General features: G+C 42.2%; 1 protein-coding gene across 2 annotated transcripts in view; it reads left to right on the top strand.

Moving 5' to 3' along the window:
- Positions 1–912: 912 nt before the first annotated feature.
- Positions 913–16,001, top strand: part of arhgef7a (Rho guanine nucleotide exchange factor (GEF) 7a) — a 40,693-nt gene continuing 25,604 nt past the window's right edge. The window contains exons 1-4 of one of the 2 annotated variants that reach the window (XM_085248922.1): positions 913–933; positions 4,781–4,929; positions 5,048–5,293; positions 10,481–10,564. In XM_085248922.1, coding sequence (XP_085105048.1) covers positions 5,129–5,293; positions 10,481–10,564 — 249 coding nt within the window. In that variant the 5' untranslated portion in view covers positions 913–933; positions 4,781–4,929; positions 5,048–5,128. Of the gene's footprint in view, positions 934–4,696; positions 4,930–5,047; positions 5,294–10,480; positions 10,565–16,001 lie in introns of those variants that run through there. The other variant, XM_085248923.1, reaches the window with a different exon arrangement.

The following is a 16,001-nucleotide window of genomic DNA, read 5'->3' as shown; positions in this document are numbered from 1 at the left end:
GCACACATATAGTTGTCTATGCAAGCATGTTCGACAAAGTAAACATGCATCACTTTTATATATTAGTAGTAAAGTTTGGCAAAAAGGGAGCCAAATCAAGCACATTGTGTACATTGTTTCACACACCTCTTATGGCCATAAAGGGACATTCATGTTGCACCTGATTTACGCTCCTGTGTCTTGTTTTGATTTTACTCTTGCTATAAGATCAGGTAAACATGATTATTAGTTTTGCAGCAGGCAGTTCTACATGCAAAGCTTTACCTCACATGGAAAAAAAATCTTTGGCTGAAAGCATGTTGTGAGGAAAATTGAATTTGTCATGTCCTGCTGTAGGCTTCAACCCCTCCACAGAAAATGTACTGTATGTCTGATCATCTCTCTTTCTGACATTTTGGCACTGTGTGTTTGTCTAGCCCATCCATTATTCTGCTTAATGCATTCTGGCCTGTGAAGTAACTCTGGCTCTTGGATGGACTTTGCCTTGTCACAATAAAATATGAGCTGTCTCTCTAGCTCAGATGGCTTTCGGGGGATGCCGGAAGAAGAATGAGATATGGACACAAAAAGGCTGATACGTTAGAGTTCTGACTTCATTGATTTAAAGAAGCACAGGTGACACCATGATCATTCAAACCAGCTATTTCCCTGTAACAGCAGCATATTCTTTATAAAGAGGGACAGGGGGAACATTTTAACTGATTAAATGTGGAGTTTGGTTTGGGCTGCACACACTTCAGAGAACACAGTGTTCCTGGTTTTGTTTATGGCAGCTGTCAAAGACCGAACACGGGAGCAGTCACAGATAACTCTGCGACTCTGTCACACGCTTCAGTTTTGCTTGTTTATGAGCCCACATGAAGAAACTCATTTGATCTGCCAAATGCTGAAGACATCAAAAACTTCGTGCACATGAGAAGACTGCGCTTGTTTGTGAGTTCATGTGTGCTGTTCTTTTGTTTAGATTTGACATGAGATGGACTTGACTTTACAGACTGATTGTGAGCCTTTGACTTTAGCTCGTTCAATGGGACTTGCTCTCTGTATGGTTTCTTTGATTTCAGATAGTATAGTAGTACAGGTGGCATGTGTTTGTGTGAGCATACTCATTTTTATTTACATGGTATGCTCCGTTCATTTCTTGTGCACTGATATACTTATAATGAACTCTGTACTTCCTTACTATCATGTGTAATGGATGAGCTTTTAAGACGTTTTTGAGACTTCTACATCATGAGTATGATCCCCCCAAACCCCCCTCCCCAAACAAACAAACAAGCAAAATAAATAAATACTTTGTAAAATGCATATTTAAGTGATAAGTTACAAAAAAAAGTTAAATGTAGCAAATACGATAACTAATATGCTTCCAGGCTACTTTTCCAGTAGCCTTGAAACATGTACATAGAAAGAATAGTTTAGCTGACCTGAGAAGGTTTGAACACTGGACTTCCTTTAAAGTGATGGATAGGCTGTGAGGCACAAATCCAAAGCAATGCATAAATACATAAAATGAATAAGTCATCATCAAAATGAAAACTGCATTTCAAGCTTCTAGAAAAGTGTATGGATAAACCAATGAAATATCTCCTCAGTAGCCAAAAAAGTGAGTGAATTGCTAAGATGCTAATAATAACTCAACAGCTGAGTGTAATTAGTGGGAGTAAATGTTCCTATCTATAAATAAATATCTAATAATTAAGCAAACAAATAAATAAACAAACAGTTCGTTTCCAAGTTTATTTGTAATAATTTCCATTTTTCAAATAATGTGAGCAAAATTCTGTGTAAAGTGAGTCCAAATGAACCCAGTGGTTTTAGCAATGAGCTATTTAAGTCCATCTGAGAAGTCTGTGGGAGTACCTCTCTGAGAATCTGACTGGTTTATTCTAATATTACATAAACTATTCCTGGTTCCTTCTGCATGCACACAAAGGCAAAGAGAATGAAAGTACAGAATCTGCCTGTGGAACAGAGTGGAAACTGTACAGATGAACTGGGAATGGAGGGATATGAAATGCCTGGAGCTAGTCTCCACAGCCACACAGTGGCACCCTTGGTTACAGGCCCATGGTGACAGGACCTCAAAGGTACAGCGGTATCCCTCAACGGCTGCCTGTTTAGAACACAGCTTGCCTCAAGAGTCACCCTTCCTGACAACACATGTGTGCGCGCACATGCAGGCATGCATGTACACATTTTCACCCACACACACTCCTTTTCTGCAAAATAAGGGAGATGGAGAAGGTGTGAGGAGAACAGAAGCGGGGTGAGCTACACTGTTAGTGCATTTTTGTACAGTGCTCATATTTCTCTAAAATACAATATCTAATTGATTTAACAGTCCAGCCTCCCTTTCCCCCTCCTTTGTAGTTAATAAATGATCTACTGCTGCTTTATAACAATAAAAACTTCACTGGAGTAAAGACTCTGAAACATCCCTCCGACTGTTAGAAACTGTGGCAGGAATCACAGAATATATAGAAAACGATCATGACACATTGCTTATGGTAATGATGATATAATGATACAGTCATTAAAAGATAGTTGATACATTTTAACACTGTCATGCTTAAATATCTGTACAGCTATAAAAGAACCCCAAAACACCCCAAATAGGCAAAAAAGAAGGAATTATGTATTTATTCACTGTAATGCATCAGTGAATAAATACACAACTCCTTACTTACTCTAACTTGTCAGAGTAAGTAAAGAGTTACTCTGTGTCCCACAGTTTCAACTGTTTTTTTTCTTTGGTCCTCACTGTTAACATCCCTCCACTTCATAAACTTGACAAATGCCACCGCCAGGAGTCATAAAGTCTGCGCTCTGATCAGTCAGACTGGCGAGGGAGTCCATTTAGAGTGCCTACATGTATTATTAAAAATAATGGATACCCATGTATCAGTAATGCATTGCAGATGGAAGCGATAGGCTATATTGCCATATCAATATTTTGGCCCACGCTTACTTAGAAGTGTTGACAGTTATTAATAAAGTTTTGATGAAAATAACTTTTTTTTCCAGATGTTGCGCAATTTTTAAAAAAAAATCTATTTTAAAAAAAATTTATTTTAAAAAAGTCTAATTAAGAAGCACTTGTACCCATGCTGCCTCAAATTTATACACTGAAGACAAAGCAGGAGTTGTATTCATATTTTTGTGGGTTATTATTAATTGGCTGCTTGCTTACCTTGTTCACGCCGTGTTAGTGTAGCATGCAGCATATAAGCCACCAAGAGGTGTCTCGTAACTTAAGCCAGAAGGCATTCATGCGACGCTGAGAAGATTAGAACAGATCAGTGAATAGAGGGCGCCGCCTCGTGGCCAAAGTGGAAACTTATGCACTCCTCTGCTACAGTGCAGGGTGCAGTGGAAATATGAGAGCTCCCCTAAACGTTTTCCCTGTTGCCTTTGCAGGACAAAAGAAGTGAGAGAGCTAAATAATATTCTCTTGTTCAATAGCACCTTATTTACACATTATTTAATCACATTTCAATGTTCTTCCTGGTCAGTTTGATGCCATATTTGGCTCATTTTCTTCAACCCCCCTCACGGCCAGTTTAATGGCTAACCTAATATTAACATGGTTGCATGATAATGTTTCGGTCTGAGTTCTTTGTAGTTTCAATGTTTTTTAAGATCAGGTGGTTTTCCTTCATCTAATGAGTCTAATTATATGTTTTGAATGTGTGGACGGTTTAGGCAAGTCTTTAAAATGAGACACATAAGTCAGCGTTTATTTAGATTCTCAGTAAAAACGGGATCATCTGGTGGATTATATTTGTTGACAAATCACTCAGTGTGTGCATTTCTCTAAAGGCGTAGAATGAATAGCTGCCTGAGGGCATCTACTGAATCTATCACCTGTTGAGGCAGATGACAAACTCTTTTCGGTTGCTCTTCCATTAAACTCTTCTCAAAGCTTCAAAAGTGCAGGAAAAATAACTGGAATGTCCCCACCAACCTCTCTTTGGGAGATATTTTAGGACTATGTGAGGAGCTGGTGAGGAGGCAGAGCCTTAATGACACCTGTAACCCAAACCACGTTCTGTAAATACAAAGAGTATGAGCTGATGCCCTCAGGGTAAAATTCACAGTGTGCTGTTTACACTGAACCAAACTGTAAACAGAACAGGGCTATTTTTTTCTTTACCGGTAACACTGTTTAAAAGTAGAAGATTGATGTGTGTGTGTGTGTGTGTGTGTGTGTGTGTGTGTGTGTGTGTGTGTGTGTGTGTGTGTGTGTGAAGCTAGCGTTTTACAGTGAATATAAAAGTTATGTAAAAAAAAACAACATTTTTTTAAGTAGAACGACTTTTTATTTATTAATTTATTTGGTTGTTTTTTTTATGTTACCTCCAATATATATTATCCTGACCCCATAATTGAGGGCTACACCATAATAGTCCATGCAGCAGCTTGGCAGCATGTCTTTATGGATACATAGATCGGTGTTATGAAGGAGCTTCGGTGAAAATATATTTTATGTTACCTTTCTTCAGAGCTTGTCTTTTAAAGGACATCAGTAAGCCGATTTGTCTGCTCAGCTGCTTCCCATTTTTTTTCCAACTGAGGCCTGTCCAAAAAAAAAAACCCTCCAAAAAACACACAGCTTACAGCAGATAACAACGGATAGCCTGTGGCGTGGTTATAATAAAAACGGATGAAAGGGCAGGATATGCAAAGCCACGCAGTAAAAGCCTATTCATGACACGATAAAAGTGCCCCAACAACTGGTTGGACAGGCTTGTCCCTCTCCTGTGATGTCATCCAATAGACAAGCGGCTGGCGGCTGCGATGCGCACGTATGCAGTCCACTGCCTCGACGCATTACAACGAACCGCACTTGACAGCTTTCCAGGTTAGAGGGGGGGAAACAGACTTGCTGAATTTCCACAAGCCAGCCGTCATCCGCATCCACCCGAGGTACAGTTCCCCCCCCCCCCCCCCCCCCTTTCTTCCCACAGCACACCCTACACACACACTCTCTCTCATATCATGCATCATATGGTTGGATTAATGCTGTTCCTGTTCTAACGCACAGATGACAGCGTAACCAGGGCGCTGAGCTGCTGAGATACCAAAACACAGCCGCTTTGTTGAATCGGATCTGCTGTGACTGGACATGAATTCGGCGGAACAGACGGTTACATGGTTGATTACGCTCGGGGTGCTGGAATCGCCAAAGAAGACCATCTCAGATCCCGAGGCATTTCTGCAGACCTCCCTGAAGGATGGGGTGGTCTTGTGTAGACTCCTGGAGCGGCTCAGCCCGGGGTCCACGGAGAAGGTAGGGAAATAGCCGACACTCACTCCCCGCTCTCCTCCGCATCCCCAACCGCCCGCCCGCGTCGGCGTGTCTCCGCGTTGCCCAGCACAGGGAAACCGACGCGGTTTGTTGTCTGGCCTCTCTTTCTGCCCACTGATCCATGAGGAAATTTCTTTTGTAGGTCACGGCAGCCCGTGTTATTGTCTGCGATGGAAGTACTATGGTTGCGCGTATGTCAGCGTGTAAAAAGAGGAGAAAAAGGGAGGGGGAAAATACAGGTCGATGTCTGTACCACCCAATAATAATCTGCTCTCAATAACGTAACACTACAGCAAAATGAAGACTGATCATTCTTTGGGAGCTGTTAGATGCTTTAGAGGCTTTCAAATAAAGGCCTCGACATATGCTTTTAATGCAGCTCTAACCACTCAGCAGATCTTTGCTATCGTTGAAAGAACCCGTTTTATTTTCTCTTTAATCCCGGCGGATGCGGCTTGTATGTCAGTGTATTTTGATAGTGCACGCCGATTGATCCGCCGGGGATGAGGGGCTTTCTGTACACAGACCATTGCTATAAGAGTGGGCCGCCATTGACTGCAAAGGCGCATAGACAGCGATAGACCCTCTCCCTTTTTAAAGAAACAGCGCAGTGTTTGTGTCTGTCAGCTTACCAGCAGCGTCTGCTGGTTTCAGCAACAACCTGAAGGAGGCCATTTGTTTTCCCTCAAAAGAGGATGTGCTGCCGGAGGCTATACCTGCACCCTCACAACAACAAATTTGCCTGCCAATGCCCAAACGGGTTTTTCCATTTTCCTCCCTTAAAATGACAAATATCACTTTGGGGTGGAGGTTATGTTTGATCATCAAGCATGCAGGAGAACATCTGAGGGTGGCTAAAAGACAGCCTCCCCCTTTTCTTTTCTTTTCTTTTTTTTATTTATAGGCTACCTATCCTTATATGGTGATGGGTGGAATCCTGTGTGGGCAAATAATGTCTCAATAATGTTAAATCTACTTCTGTCACAATAATAATGTTCTTTATTTTCATTTAAGTTTTTTTTTGTGTGTGTGTAAAGGCTTGCAGTGATAAAGTAATCACTTATGTGGCCACAGGTATGCCAGCATATGAATAATGTGCAAGCACCACATAGAGTAATGAGCTTTATTCATATTAATAGAAGGAAAACAAAAAACAAAACCAGATAAAAATATGTATTTTCTCTCTCTCGGGCTAATTCTTAACTGCTTTCAGATCCAATGAGCCGAAACTGTAAATGAATAGAAATATTATTATTATTATTATCATTATTGTTATTACGTTTTTTTTTAACCAAAACATGCACCAACCAAATAATGACATATTAGCCAAGTGTGATGAAGGAATTTTTAATACAGTGTGTCTGCTAAATTATTATGATTAATATACACTATCCAAGGAACAATTTTTATTTGAAAAACAACTAAAACTATGAAATGAAGATACTTTATCTAGCTACCTATCTGTCTTGACATGTTTACATTTTTTTAATAAGTAGGGTGTCTCTCTGTGACCACAAATTCAGGCTGACCAATCACTATCATTCTGGGCTGCACTGTACAGTATGGCCATGCCAAAATCGGAAGATGTGTGGCACAGCTGGACCATATGTCAGTCGTGATAGCTACCTAAAAAGCCGAAGATGTGAACAGGAGATAGCCCTTTCCATGTGTTGCAGCCCGTGCTAACATTTTACGAGGCCCAAGAGAAAAACAAGATACATTTTGCTCATTAACAGTTCAAGTCACACTAGCTGCACAGAACAAAGGCATGGGGGGCACCATAGTGGATTTAAACTTAATTTAAATTCATGCAGTGACTCCCCATTGATACACCTGTTTCCTTATTTTATGCTTGTGACCAGGTGTGTCTGCATTGCTCTGCCATCACAAGTGAAATTTCCATTTGGTGCTAATAAATCTTGAAGCGTGGCCAAGAGAGAAAAGTTACTACACTCACAGGCCGTTTATAGGAACCCCTTGCTAGAGTCATATTGGCCTCCCGTTCACCTTCAGAACTGGCTTAATTCTTCTTGGTACAGATTCATCAAGGTGCTGGAAACATTCCTCAGAGATTTTTGTCCATATTGACATGAACTCGAGACATATTTGCAACAGATCCGTGCATATGTTGTGACCCTACCATCTGAACGTCACAACAAACGCCGAGCCTCATCAGACCAAACGTTCTATATTTAGTGAGCTCATGTGAACTGGCACCTGAAGTGGTTTTCTGCTCCTGTGGCCCATTTACCTGAAGGTACACTGTCTGGTGCATTCAGAGATGCTGTTCTGCATACCTTGGTTGTAACAAGCAGTTATTTGTGTTACTGTTGTCTTCCCAACAGTTTGAAGCAGTCTGTGCATTCTCCTCTGACCTCTGGCACCAACATGATATTTTCTCCCAGAGAACTGCCACTCACTGGATATTTTCTCTGTTTTTCTGTCCTTTCTCTGTAAACGTTAGAGATGGTTGTGTGGGAAAATCCCAGTAGATCAACAGTTTGTGAAATACTCCGAATAGACCAGCTCCTCTGGCACCAGCTAGTGTTCCCCATTTAAAGTTGCTTAGATCATCTTTCTTTCCCATTCTCATATACAGATTAAACTTCGGCAGGTCCTCCTGACTATGTTTACACCCTTAAGGCACTAAATTGCTGCCATGTGATTGGCTAATTAAATATTTGCAAAACAACCAGTGGACTTAATAAAGTGGCCAGATGTGCCACTAGATACACGCTAGATACAGCTGCAGCCTATTACAGTATGTTTCACAGAGGGATTTCCCTCCTTAGTCTACTGTGTTTTTACAGCACATATCAGGGCTTTATACTAGTACCAACCATCAAGCATTAACTGCCCCCACAAAACAGCTGATTTGAAAAAAAAAAGTCACCTCAGAAAATTACAGTTTCCAACATAAACAAGCGTCCTGTGAAGAAGCATATTACAAAACTAATGAGAAGTGTTTGATGTTGTGAGTTTTTTCCTGTGGAACCTTCACTCATATACCAGATCCTTGAACTGGTACTCACCTTGAATACTCTGTCATTTTACATTTGACATTTTTACATATATTGATAAACTTAGCAGAAAGGTAAAATATAAAGTTTGGTCAATGATTTATTTGTTGTAACAATGCTCCTTAGCAATAAGTCTTACACCTCTGGAAGGCCTGTTTATTTCCCCTTAAATGGTGCGAAATTTATAAGAAAAATGCTTTTGTGAGTTGAGAGGCAGAGTTGAGTATGTAGCGTATTTTGCTACTGACTCTTGTTTTGAGCTTCTGGCATTGCAGGTACCGACAATCAGGTGCCTGATTGTCAGTACCTGTGAGCATGGACCCTGCTACAGCGGTCAGTTGCCGTCTCCTCCAAGCATACCACATTTGACTGATCTTGATAGGGCCTGTGCCAAAGGGCAACTTCAACCTAATGTTTCACCAAACCAAGGTGCAGCATTATTTGGAGTGAATCTTACTACCATTTCCAAACTGATTTCCATATAACAGGGGATGTCAGAGACAGGCTACCAAATGGGTATCCCAAGAAGATGACACCACATGAAGACCGTTTTCTCAACCTGTCAGCACCTAGGAACCACAGGCAGTCTTCTACAGATTTGAAGTCTAGGTTTGCAGGACAATATGGCCGACGACTCGCTATCTAGACAATTTCTGGTCTCATAGAGCTGCCGGGAGGCCTGCCTTTCACTGTCAGGCTCATTTGCGCTTTTGTTTGCAACATGTGCACTGGAACCTGGATGCGGAAGAACGTTATGTTCATCGATGTGTTCATATTCTGCTTTCAGCATTTGGATTATTGGCTCAAAATGTGGAGAAGATATGGAGAACGCTATGCTGATTGATGCACCAATAGGGTAACAGCTTTTGGTGTATGCAGTGTGATTGTGAAGGCGGGCATCTCCCTCACTGGAAAAACAAGGTTTCCTTTGAAATTGCCTCCAGGTCACTGGAGAGAGCTTGAGATGAGATTCTGCAACCAGTAGCAATCCCACATCCCCACAGTCTGAGGCCAAACTCTATCCTCCAAGATGACATTGCTCACTCCCACAGAGTGATGTATATCAGACACTACTTCAAGAATTTGCGAGTGGAGAGGATGGAATAGCCCTTGTGGGATCAGCCTGGATGTGCTGCTCCTGCCAGAGTGACCAACACAACCACACTGGCAAATGCTGGTCGAAGGCTGGGACGCCATTCCACAGCAGTTCTTCCACATGCTACTGGAGCTCCTGTTTGTTAAATGAATAAATTGTTAAACTGCCAACACGTGTTGTTTTTGTTAGACTTCAATCATCCAGACCAATAAACAACACCAAACAAGATCCAATAGCAGAATAAGCTGTTTGGCACTGGCAGAGGGGATCTGGCAAGGGCAACAACACACTCAACTCTACTGCTCAAACCGCAAATACATTTTCCCCACAATTATGGCAACATTTAAGCAAAATAAACAAGCAAATGTCCTTAATTTTTGTGCTAAGTTCATTCATATTTCTCTGCAAGTCAAATAAAAAGAAACGGCAGTACAGGAATGCTGCAGATATGTTTGACCAAGAACGACTGCTAAGCTTGATTTCATCTATAAAATGTACTAATCAGTAGGCTAAAATAGAATTAATTTTATTAATTCTATGTATTTTTTTGTTAGTAGATTGAACTTTATCATCATGAAGATGATCATGTTTTGAATATTTTACTGATTCAACATAATTTTGCAGTCCTTTGGATAAAATCATATTTTTGCTTACCGACACCGCCCACTATTTTTGCCTTATTTTATTCTTCTTCTTTACGAATTTAAATGGGACAGGAATAAAAACCAGTGCACTCACATGCTAAAGCAACATCAGAAGTTGGTGGGGTGGGGAAGACGGGGAAGGGGGGCATCCCTATTTGTCTACGTCATTTCCCTCGACCCAGCGCTGCACTCTCTTCCACTTCCCCGCTGAGAGGGGGGGTTGTGTTCAGCCTCCCGGAGTGTCAGGCCCGGTCAGTGCCCACACACGGGAGACAGTAGAATGCGCGTCGTAGAAGAAGAAGGAGAAGAAGATAGATTTTTAAGGCAATGAAAGCCGCACGCAACCGCAGTGAGAGAGGCGAGCGTGAACTGGAAGTTTAACTCCTGACCAGCGTTTCCGTTTTTTCAGGTTTACCAAGAACCGAAGAACGACGGCGAGTGCCTGAGCAACATAAAAGAGTTTCTGAAGGGCTGCACGGCTTTCCGCGTCGAGGTGAGTACCCTCTCGGATTTATTTTAGGTGTGCGTAGAGGGGATTGCAATCACTTAACCACGTAGAGAAGCTGTATGAAACGTAGAGTTTGCATGTTCAGGAGGAGACAATGGACAATGCGTCCATGGAGTGGAGGGACGGAGCCCCTGACAGAGAGGGAGGAGGAGTGAATTAGCAAGCGAGAACAATCACCCATCGCTCGGCTGAGAGCTTTGTTTTTTGTTTTTTTGTTTACCGTAAGGTGGATGCATGTGCAGTATTTTAGCCACTTCGGTGGGCTCTGATTGATACTGTGGAAATATCCACGTTCCTCACGCGCAGTCTCAGGAACGTGTTGTGTTTACGCTGTCTGATTAATCCAGATAGCTTTGTCCTCGGGCTCATGCGTGGCTTTACCCTCACCACCATTTCACACTGGCCACCCTATAAACATGTCTCTGAGAACAAGTCACTGAGGCTGGGGATGGTTATGTAAGCCAGTCTTGTCCCAACATGGTTATTAACGCGTTATAATAATAACAATAATAAGGTGTAAAGTCTTAACATGTCCCCGGATTAAGCACCTCACTCCTGGGCCCGTGTAGAAATATCTGGATAATTTTGTATAATTTCCAACCCCACTCTTCTGCAAATTAAGGAAAGAGTGCTGTTTATGGCTGAGTATCAGCTGGGGCATAGAGGGGTCATTGAACCGTCCCACTCTGACAATGCAAGTCAGTGTTCCTCAGCATTGCTTCTCCCTGGTGAGTCTTCCAGCTACAGAACAAGAGGAGGAGCTGGGGGAAAAGCACTGTCAATTTGAGTGTGTGAAACATGCCATTTTAGTAGTAACAGACGATTGAAATGCAAGTAAAGCAAGCTGAGTGCATGCATGGCTTTATTGGTAAAGACCTTTGCTTTGGCTGACTGCAGGGACAGGTCCTGACAGCAGTGCTGAGCAAGGATCTGTGTTTCTTTCTCGTATAGTCCTCATCCTATCTCCTCTTTTGTGTCAGGCTGTTACTTTACCTGAGGATGAACCACTCACAAATACCACTTTTTTCTTTCTTTTTTTTAAAGGATGTTCAATCCTCGTGTGCACATGTGTGATCAGCTGTTTGCAAACTGTTTTTGAGTGAACTGTAGAGAGCAGGATTACAGTAATTTGGGACATGGGAGTCCTACTGCTCACCAGCTGCAGGGCAAAGATGGATGTTATCCAGAGCACTGCTGGCTCGGACCCCGGGTAACTGGTCCGATGGTAGATTAGAGCAGTGGGCGCTTGCATGTTAAAGACGGGGGGGGGGGGGGGGGGGGGCACTGTGCTTTTGCAGTTCTGGCCGACCTCTTTTAAATAGAGTTAAGCTGGACACTTGGCTGAGTGGGGACATCCCAGATTTGCTGCGGTCCCATGTGTGGTTGAAATATCTCACCAGGAACGATGTCGTTTCGATCTGATTTTTAATAATTCTGCTTAGATGCTTGCGACCACGTCTGATATTTGGACGCCTGCTGTTACTTATCCATCAACATTAATGCCTTTGACCACAGGAAGAGGAATCATCGGAGTTCCCATAACCCCTGTGGTCCCTCAGAAAGAGCAAACTTATCCCATCTAGCTACCCCGATAAAACTTAAAGTTCCATATTCCTACAGAAGTGATGATATCCCAAATAGAATCTGGAAAAGGCAAAGCGTTTAGGATTTAGCGTTTTATGTATCTGTGCCATCAAACTGCAATCTTGGTACCAGCTTTTTGAGTGCTTGCCACAGAGATGAGCTCAAGATGCAGCTTTCCTGGAGTCCAGCATGGTTTATTTAAGGTTTCCAGAATATCAGTGTGCTTCGGCTTCAGCTTTGTTCTGTTTAATGTCACTTGGTTGAAAGCTGAAGAGACAAATGTTTTTTATTTTAATTCGTCTTGTTCTTGTGCCACATTAAAGAAAATCAATAGGTTTTTGTCTTTTTAAGCAAGAAATTGTAAAGCAAACGCTGAAAATCAGACTTGTTAGCCTGGTCTTTATTTTCAGTGGATTTCTGTGTTGTGTCAGCTGTCTGAGGGTCTAAGCAGAACCTTGGCAATACGGCCCTTTAATGATGCTATAGAGGAGGAAATACAGTTAGTACAGCTCTCATTACCCCTCTGGCCCCACTGGAATAGTAACACTATGCCAACCCAGAGACTAATAACAAATCCACCTGTCTACACCAAGTGGCAACCCCCTGGGCTGAAAAATGAAACCGGTGAAGTGGCAAAAATTCCTCAAATGACCACTGAAGGGTGTTGAAAAAAGAAAGTTATAGACTCCCATGTTGAGACACCCATTTATAGCAGAAATAAACATGTTTAAGACCAGCTACAAAAAACGTTTTATGTCCCTATAACTGATGTCTTAAAAGCTTGCATTAATAGGGGTGTTACAGCTGCTACCTGTCTGCTAGGATTTGCCAAAACCAATTCATATCAGTGAACTGAACTTAATTGTATTTGTGTTGTTGGTGGCATTAGGAGTAAATGCTACCATTTTATAATAGTTACTCAGCACCAGGTATCTCTCAAACAGTCTATGGTTGCTAGTGTTGGCCACAGACTGAATATAAGTGATGGACACAGTGTTTGGGTCTGAAACATGAAGACAAAGCGCGAGGGCTTTAAACCTGGATCCTCTGCAGTGGCCGACTGGGTGACTCTGGTTAGTTCTACAGTTAAACAACCCTTAGATCCATTGATCTGCGATCTCTGCAAACACTTTCCTGATGACATCATGGGTTCGATTGCTAATCTTACTTCTTAGGACAAACGTGATGATGATTTCGTAAACTGTTGTTCCCATTAGAGTCAGAATTGATCATGCAGTCTTACTCAGACTGGGCAGGGATAGCTCAGTAGGTAGCGTGGTGGCCCCATGATCGGAAGGTCGGGGGTTCGACTCCACTGAACGGCTACCCTGAGGTACCCCTGAGCAAGGTACCGTCCCTACACACTGCTCCCCGGGCGCTGCACTGGTGGCTGCCCACTGCTTCACTGGGTGAATGGGTTAAATGCAGAGGAACTATTTCCCTATGGGGACTAACACGCACACTTTACACTTTACTTTTTTTTTTTTACTTTTACTCAGACAGCTCCACTCCTCGTTTGTGATGTCTGGTTTCAAAACACCAATTGGGTAACACTCTCCAGTCAAGGCATCAAAATGGGTGAAGTTACAGTGGCTTTGCTCATCTTTTATATACAGTCTGTAGGCTACGCTGATCTGATAAGTTGATTTCGGTTTTATTGTTAAAAATTATCTAACAGTTTTAAGGCACTAAAAGCGAGTGAGATCTTTAAAAAAGGCATGTATCGTGCTATTTAAAGCCTTCAATTTGCTGTAAGCACCATGAATCTGCAAGGCTAAAGTAGCTAATAAGATTTTAAAAACTCTTGTTGGTCTGTAAGCTTGACTTTTTTGTCAGGGGCCTTTTGTCCTGAGTACAGTCTTCATGAACTCAAACACATGATCAGCTGGATTGAGATCAGCTGACTGACTTGGCCAGTGAAGAGTTGTTTGTTGCTGTTTTGCCAAACAGGAAACTGCTTAGCTGCCTTGCCTGTAAGTTTACAGCATCTCTAACGCTGTCCGCCTAATATGAGCGCTTTTGTTTCAGAGTTTTGTTTCGGTGTTGATTTGTTTTCAGTATAATCTACTCGACTCATCCTTCAGTCTCATATTACCCGTAGTATATATGGACCAGGTTGTTCTATCATCCTGTGCAGATAACTGCTCATTTCCTCAGCTGTGACGGTGTGAGAGCAAGTGTATCACTGCTGTAGCGTGCTGAGTCACAGAAGGGTGTTGGACCATTGTTTCAGCCTGCGGGGATCATTACCTGGCTATGATGCTGAGGCTCAGCAGACAAGTCGGAGCTCGTCACGTTAGTCATGTTAATGATCGCCGTGCAAAAATCTTTAATATACATAACTCGTCATGTTTCACCGTGAAGCAAAAGCTGTTGTTTAAACTGAAGAAGAAATCTTAAGGGTCTAAAACTGAATCTTAAGATGTTAGAGAAGTGGCAGCGAGTCTTGTAGCTTTTAATCACAAGCACACAAACACCTACATACTCTATGTTCCACACCACTCACTCAAACAGTCATCCACATTTTCCCTGAGGACATGTCTACAATCAGAGCGGAAGATGAAAGAGACTTGTATCTCACAGTCGCTCATCCTCTGTGCTACCGAAGTGAGAGTAACTAATCACTTGGAGGCACTGCACAGGAAGAGATAGCCTAAGTCATCAACAGAGATACAGTCACTGCCATTCATACTAGAGAGGCCAGTGTCAGGGTGGTGGTGGGACAGACAGTGCTTTTTGTTGTTGTTGTCACGAAATTCCATGAAAAGAGCCAAATAAGGGATACTTATCACATCAGTCTTCTGATTCTTCTGCTCACGTTCATTCTGTTTCATTTACATCTGTATTTCCTTGAAATTACCAGATTGAATAAAAGATGTATTACAAAAGAGGTCAAAGACGTATTCAGTTCATGTCATTTTCCAAAACGGTTAGATGCTCTAGTTTTTTAGTAAACGTCACTCACACAGTAGACTTCACACTAGCCTGAGGAATTCTGATTGAAAATGTTGTAAACAACATTATGTTCCCTGCTTATGTATATTAAATGCAAGGTCTGCAGTTTCTGTCACTTAAGGCGTTTTCACAAATGTACTGCAGCCCACACATTAAGGAGTTGATGTACGAAAACGCACTGATCAAAATGAAAGGATGTGACACTGCAGCGGTTAGCATCATATCCTCACAGAGACGGTTGTGGGTTCAAATCCCCCAGCTGACTGAAGCCTTGCTCGGTGGAGTTTGCGTTTTCTCTCAGCCTACCTGAGTTCTCTCTGGGTACTCAGGCTTCCTCCCGAAGGTTAAAGACAAGCAAAGTAGGTTAACTGGTGATTCTAAATAGGCCATAGATGTGAATGTCAATGGCTGTCTGTCTCTATGTGTTCGCCCTGTGACGAACTAGCAGCCTCTCCTGGCTCTTAGCCACTGAGCTGGGAGAGCTTCCAGCCCACCCGTGACCCTGAAGGGAAACAACAGTTAAGAATAATGATGGCTGGAATGGATGAAAATGAAAAAAATAATTCTATATAAAGAAAATTATTATTATCTTTTTGTGATTTTTGCTAACAATAATAAAAATACACATATTAGCTATTTGGCGATGTTGGTGTCTGCATTTATAACAGCTGATAAGATAATAATTACACCTCATACACTCCCCTTCTGGTTGTCTGTCTATGTATGATCCCCTGGCACTACAGCTTGTTTGTTCTCGTTTTTCTGTCCCACCCAGCTTCCCTTTTTCAATTCATTGACTTCTCATTACGGTTAGTAGATGGGGATCTGCTCAGGAGCCACCACCAGTCCCCAAATTGCGGCTTCAATTCATGCTTACGCCATC

The sequence above is a fragment of the Mchenga conophoros genome, linkage group LG16 (genome assembly GCF_057382185.1).
Source record: "Mchenga conophoros isolate Kocher_MC1m ecotype Shallow Benthic linkage group LG16, M_conophoros_male_GT1.1, whole genome shotgun sequence".
NCBI lineage: Eukaryota > Metazoa > Chordata > Actinopteri > Cichliformes > Cichlidae > Mchenga > Mchenga conophoros.
The sequence above is the reverse complement of the archived record's forward strand: the minus strand, read 5'-3'. Positions and strand labels throughout refer to the sequence as shown.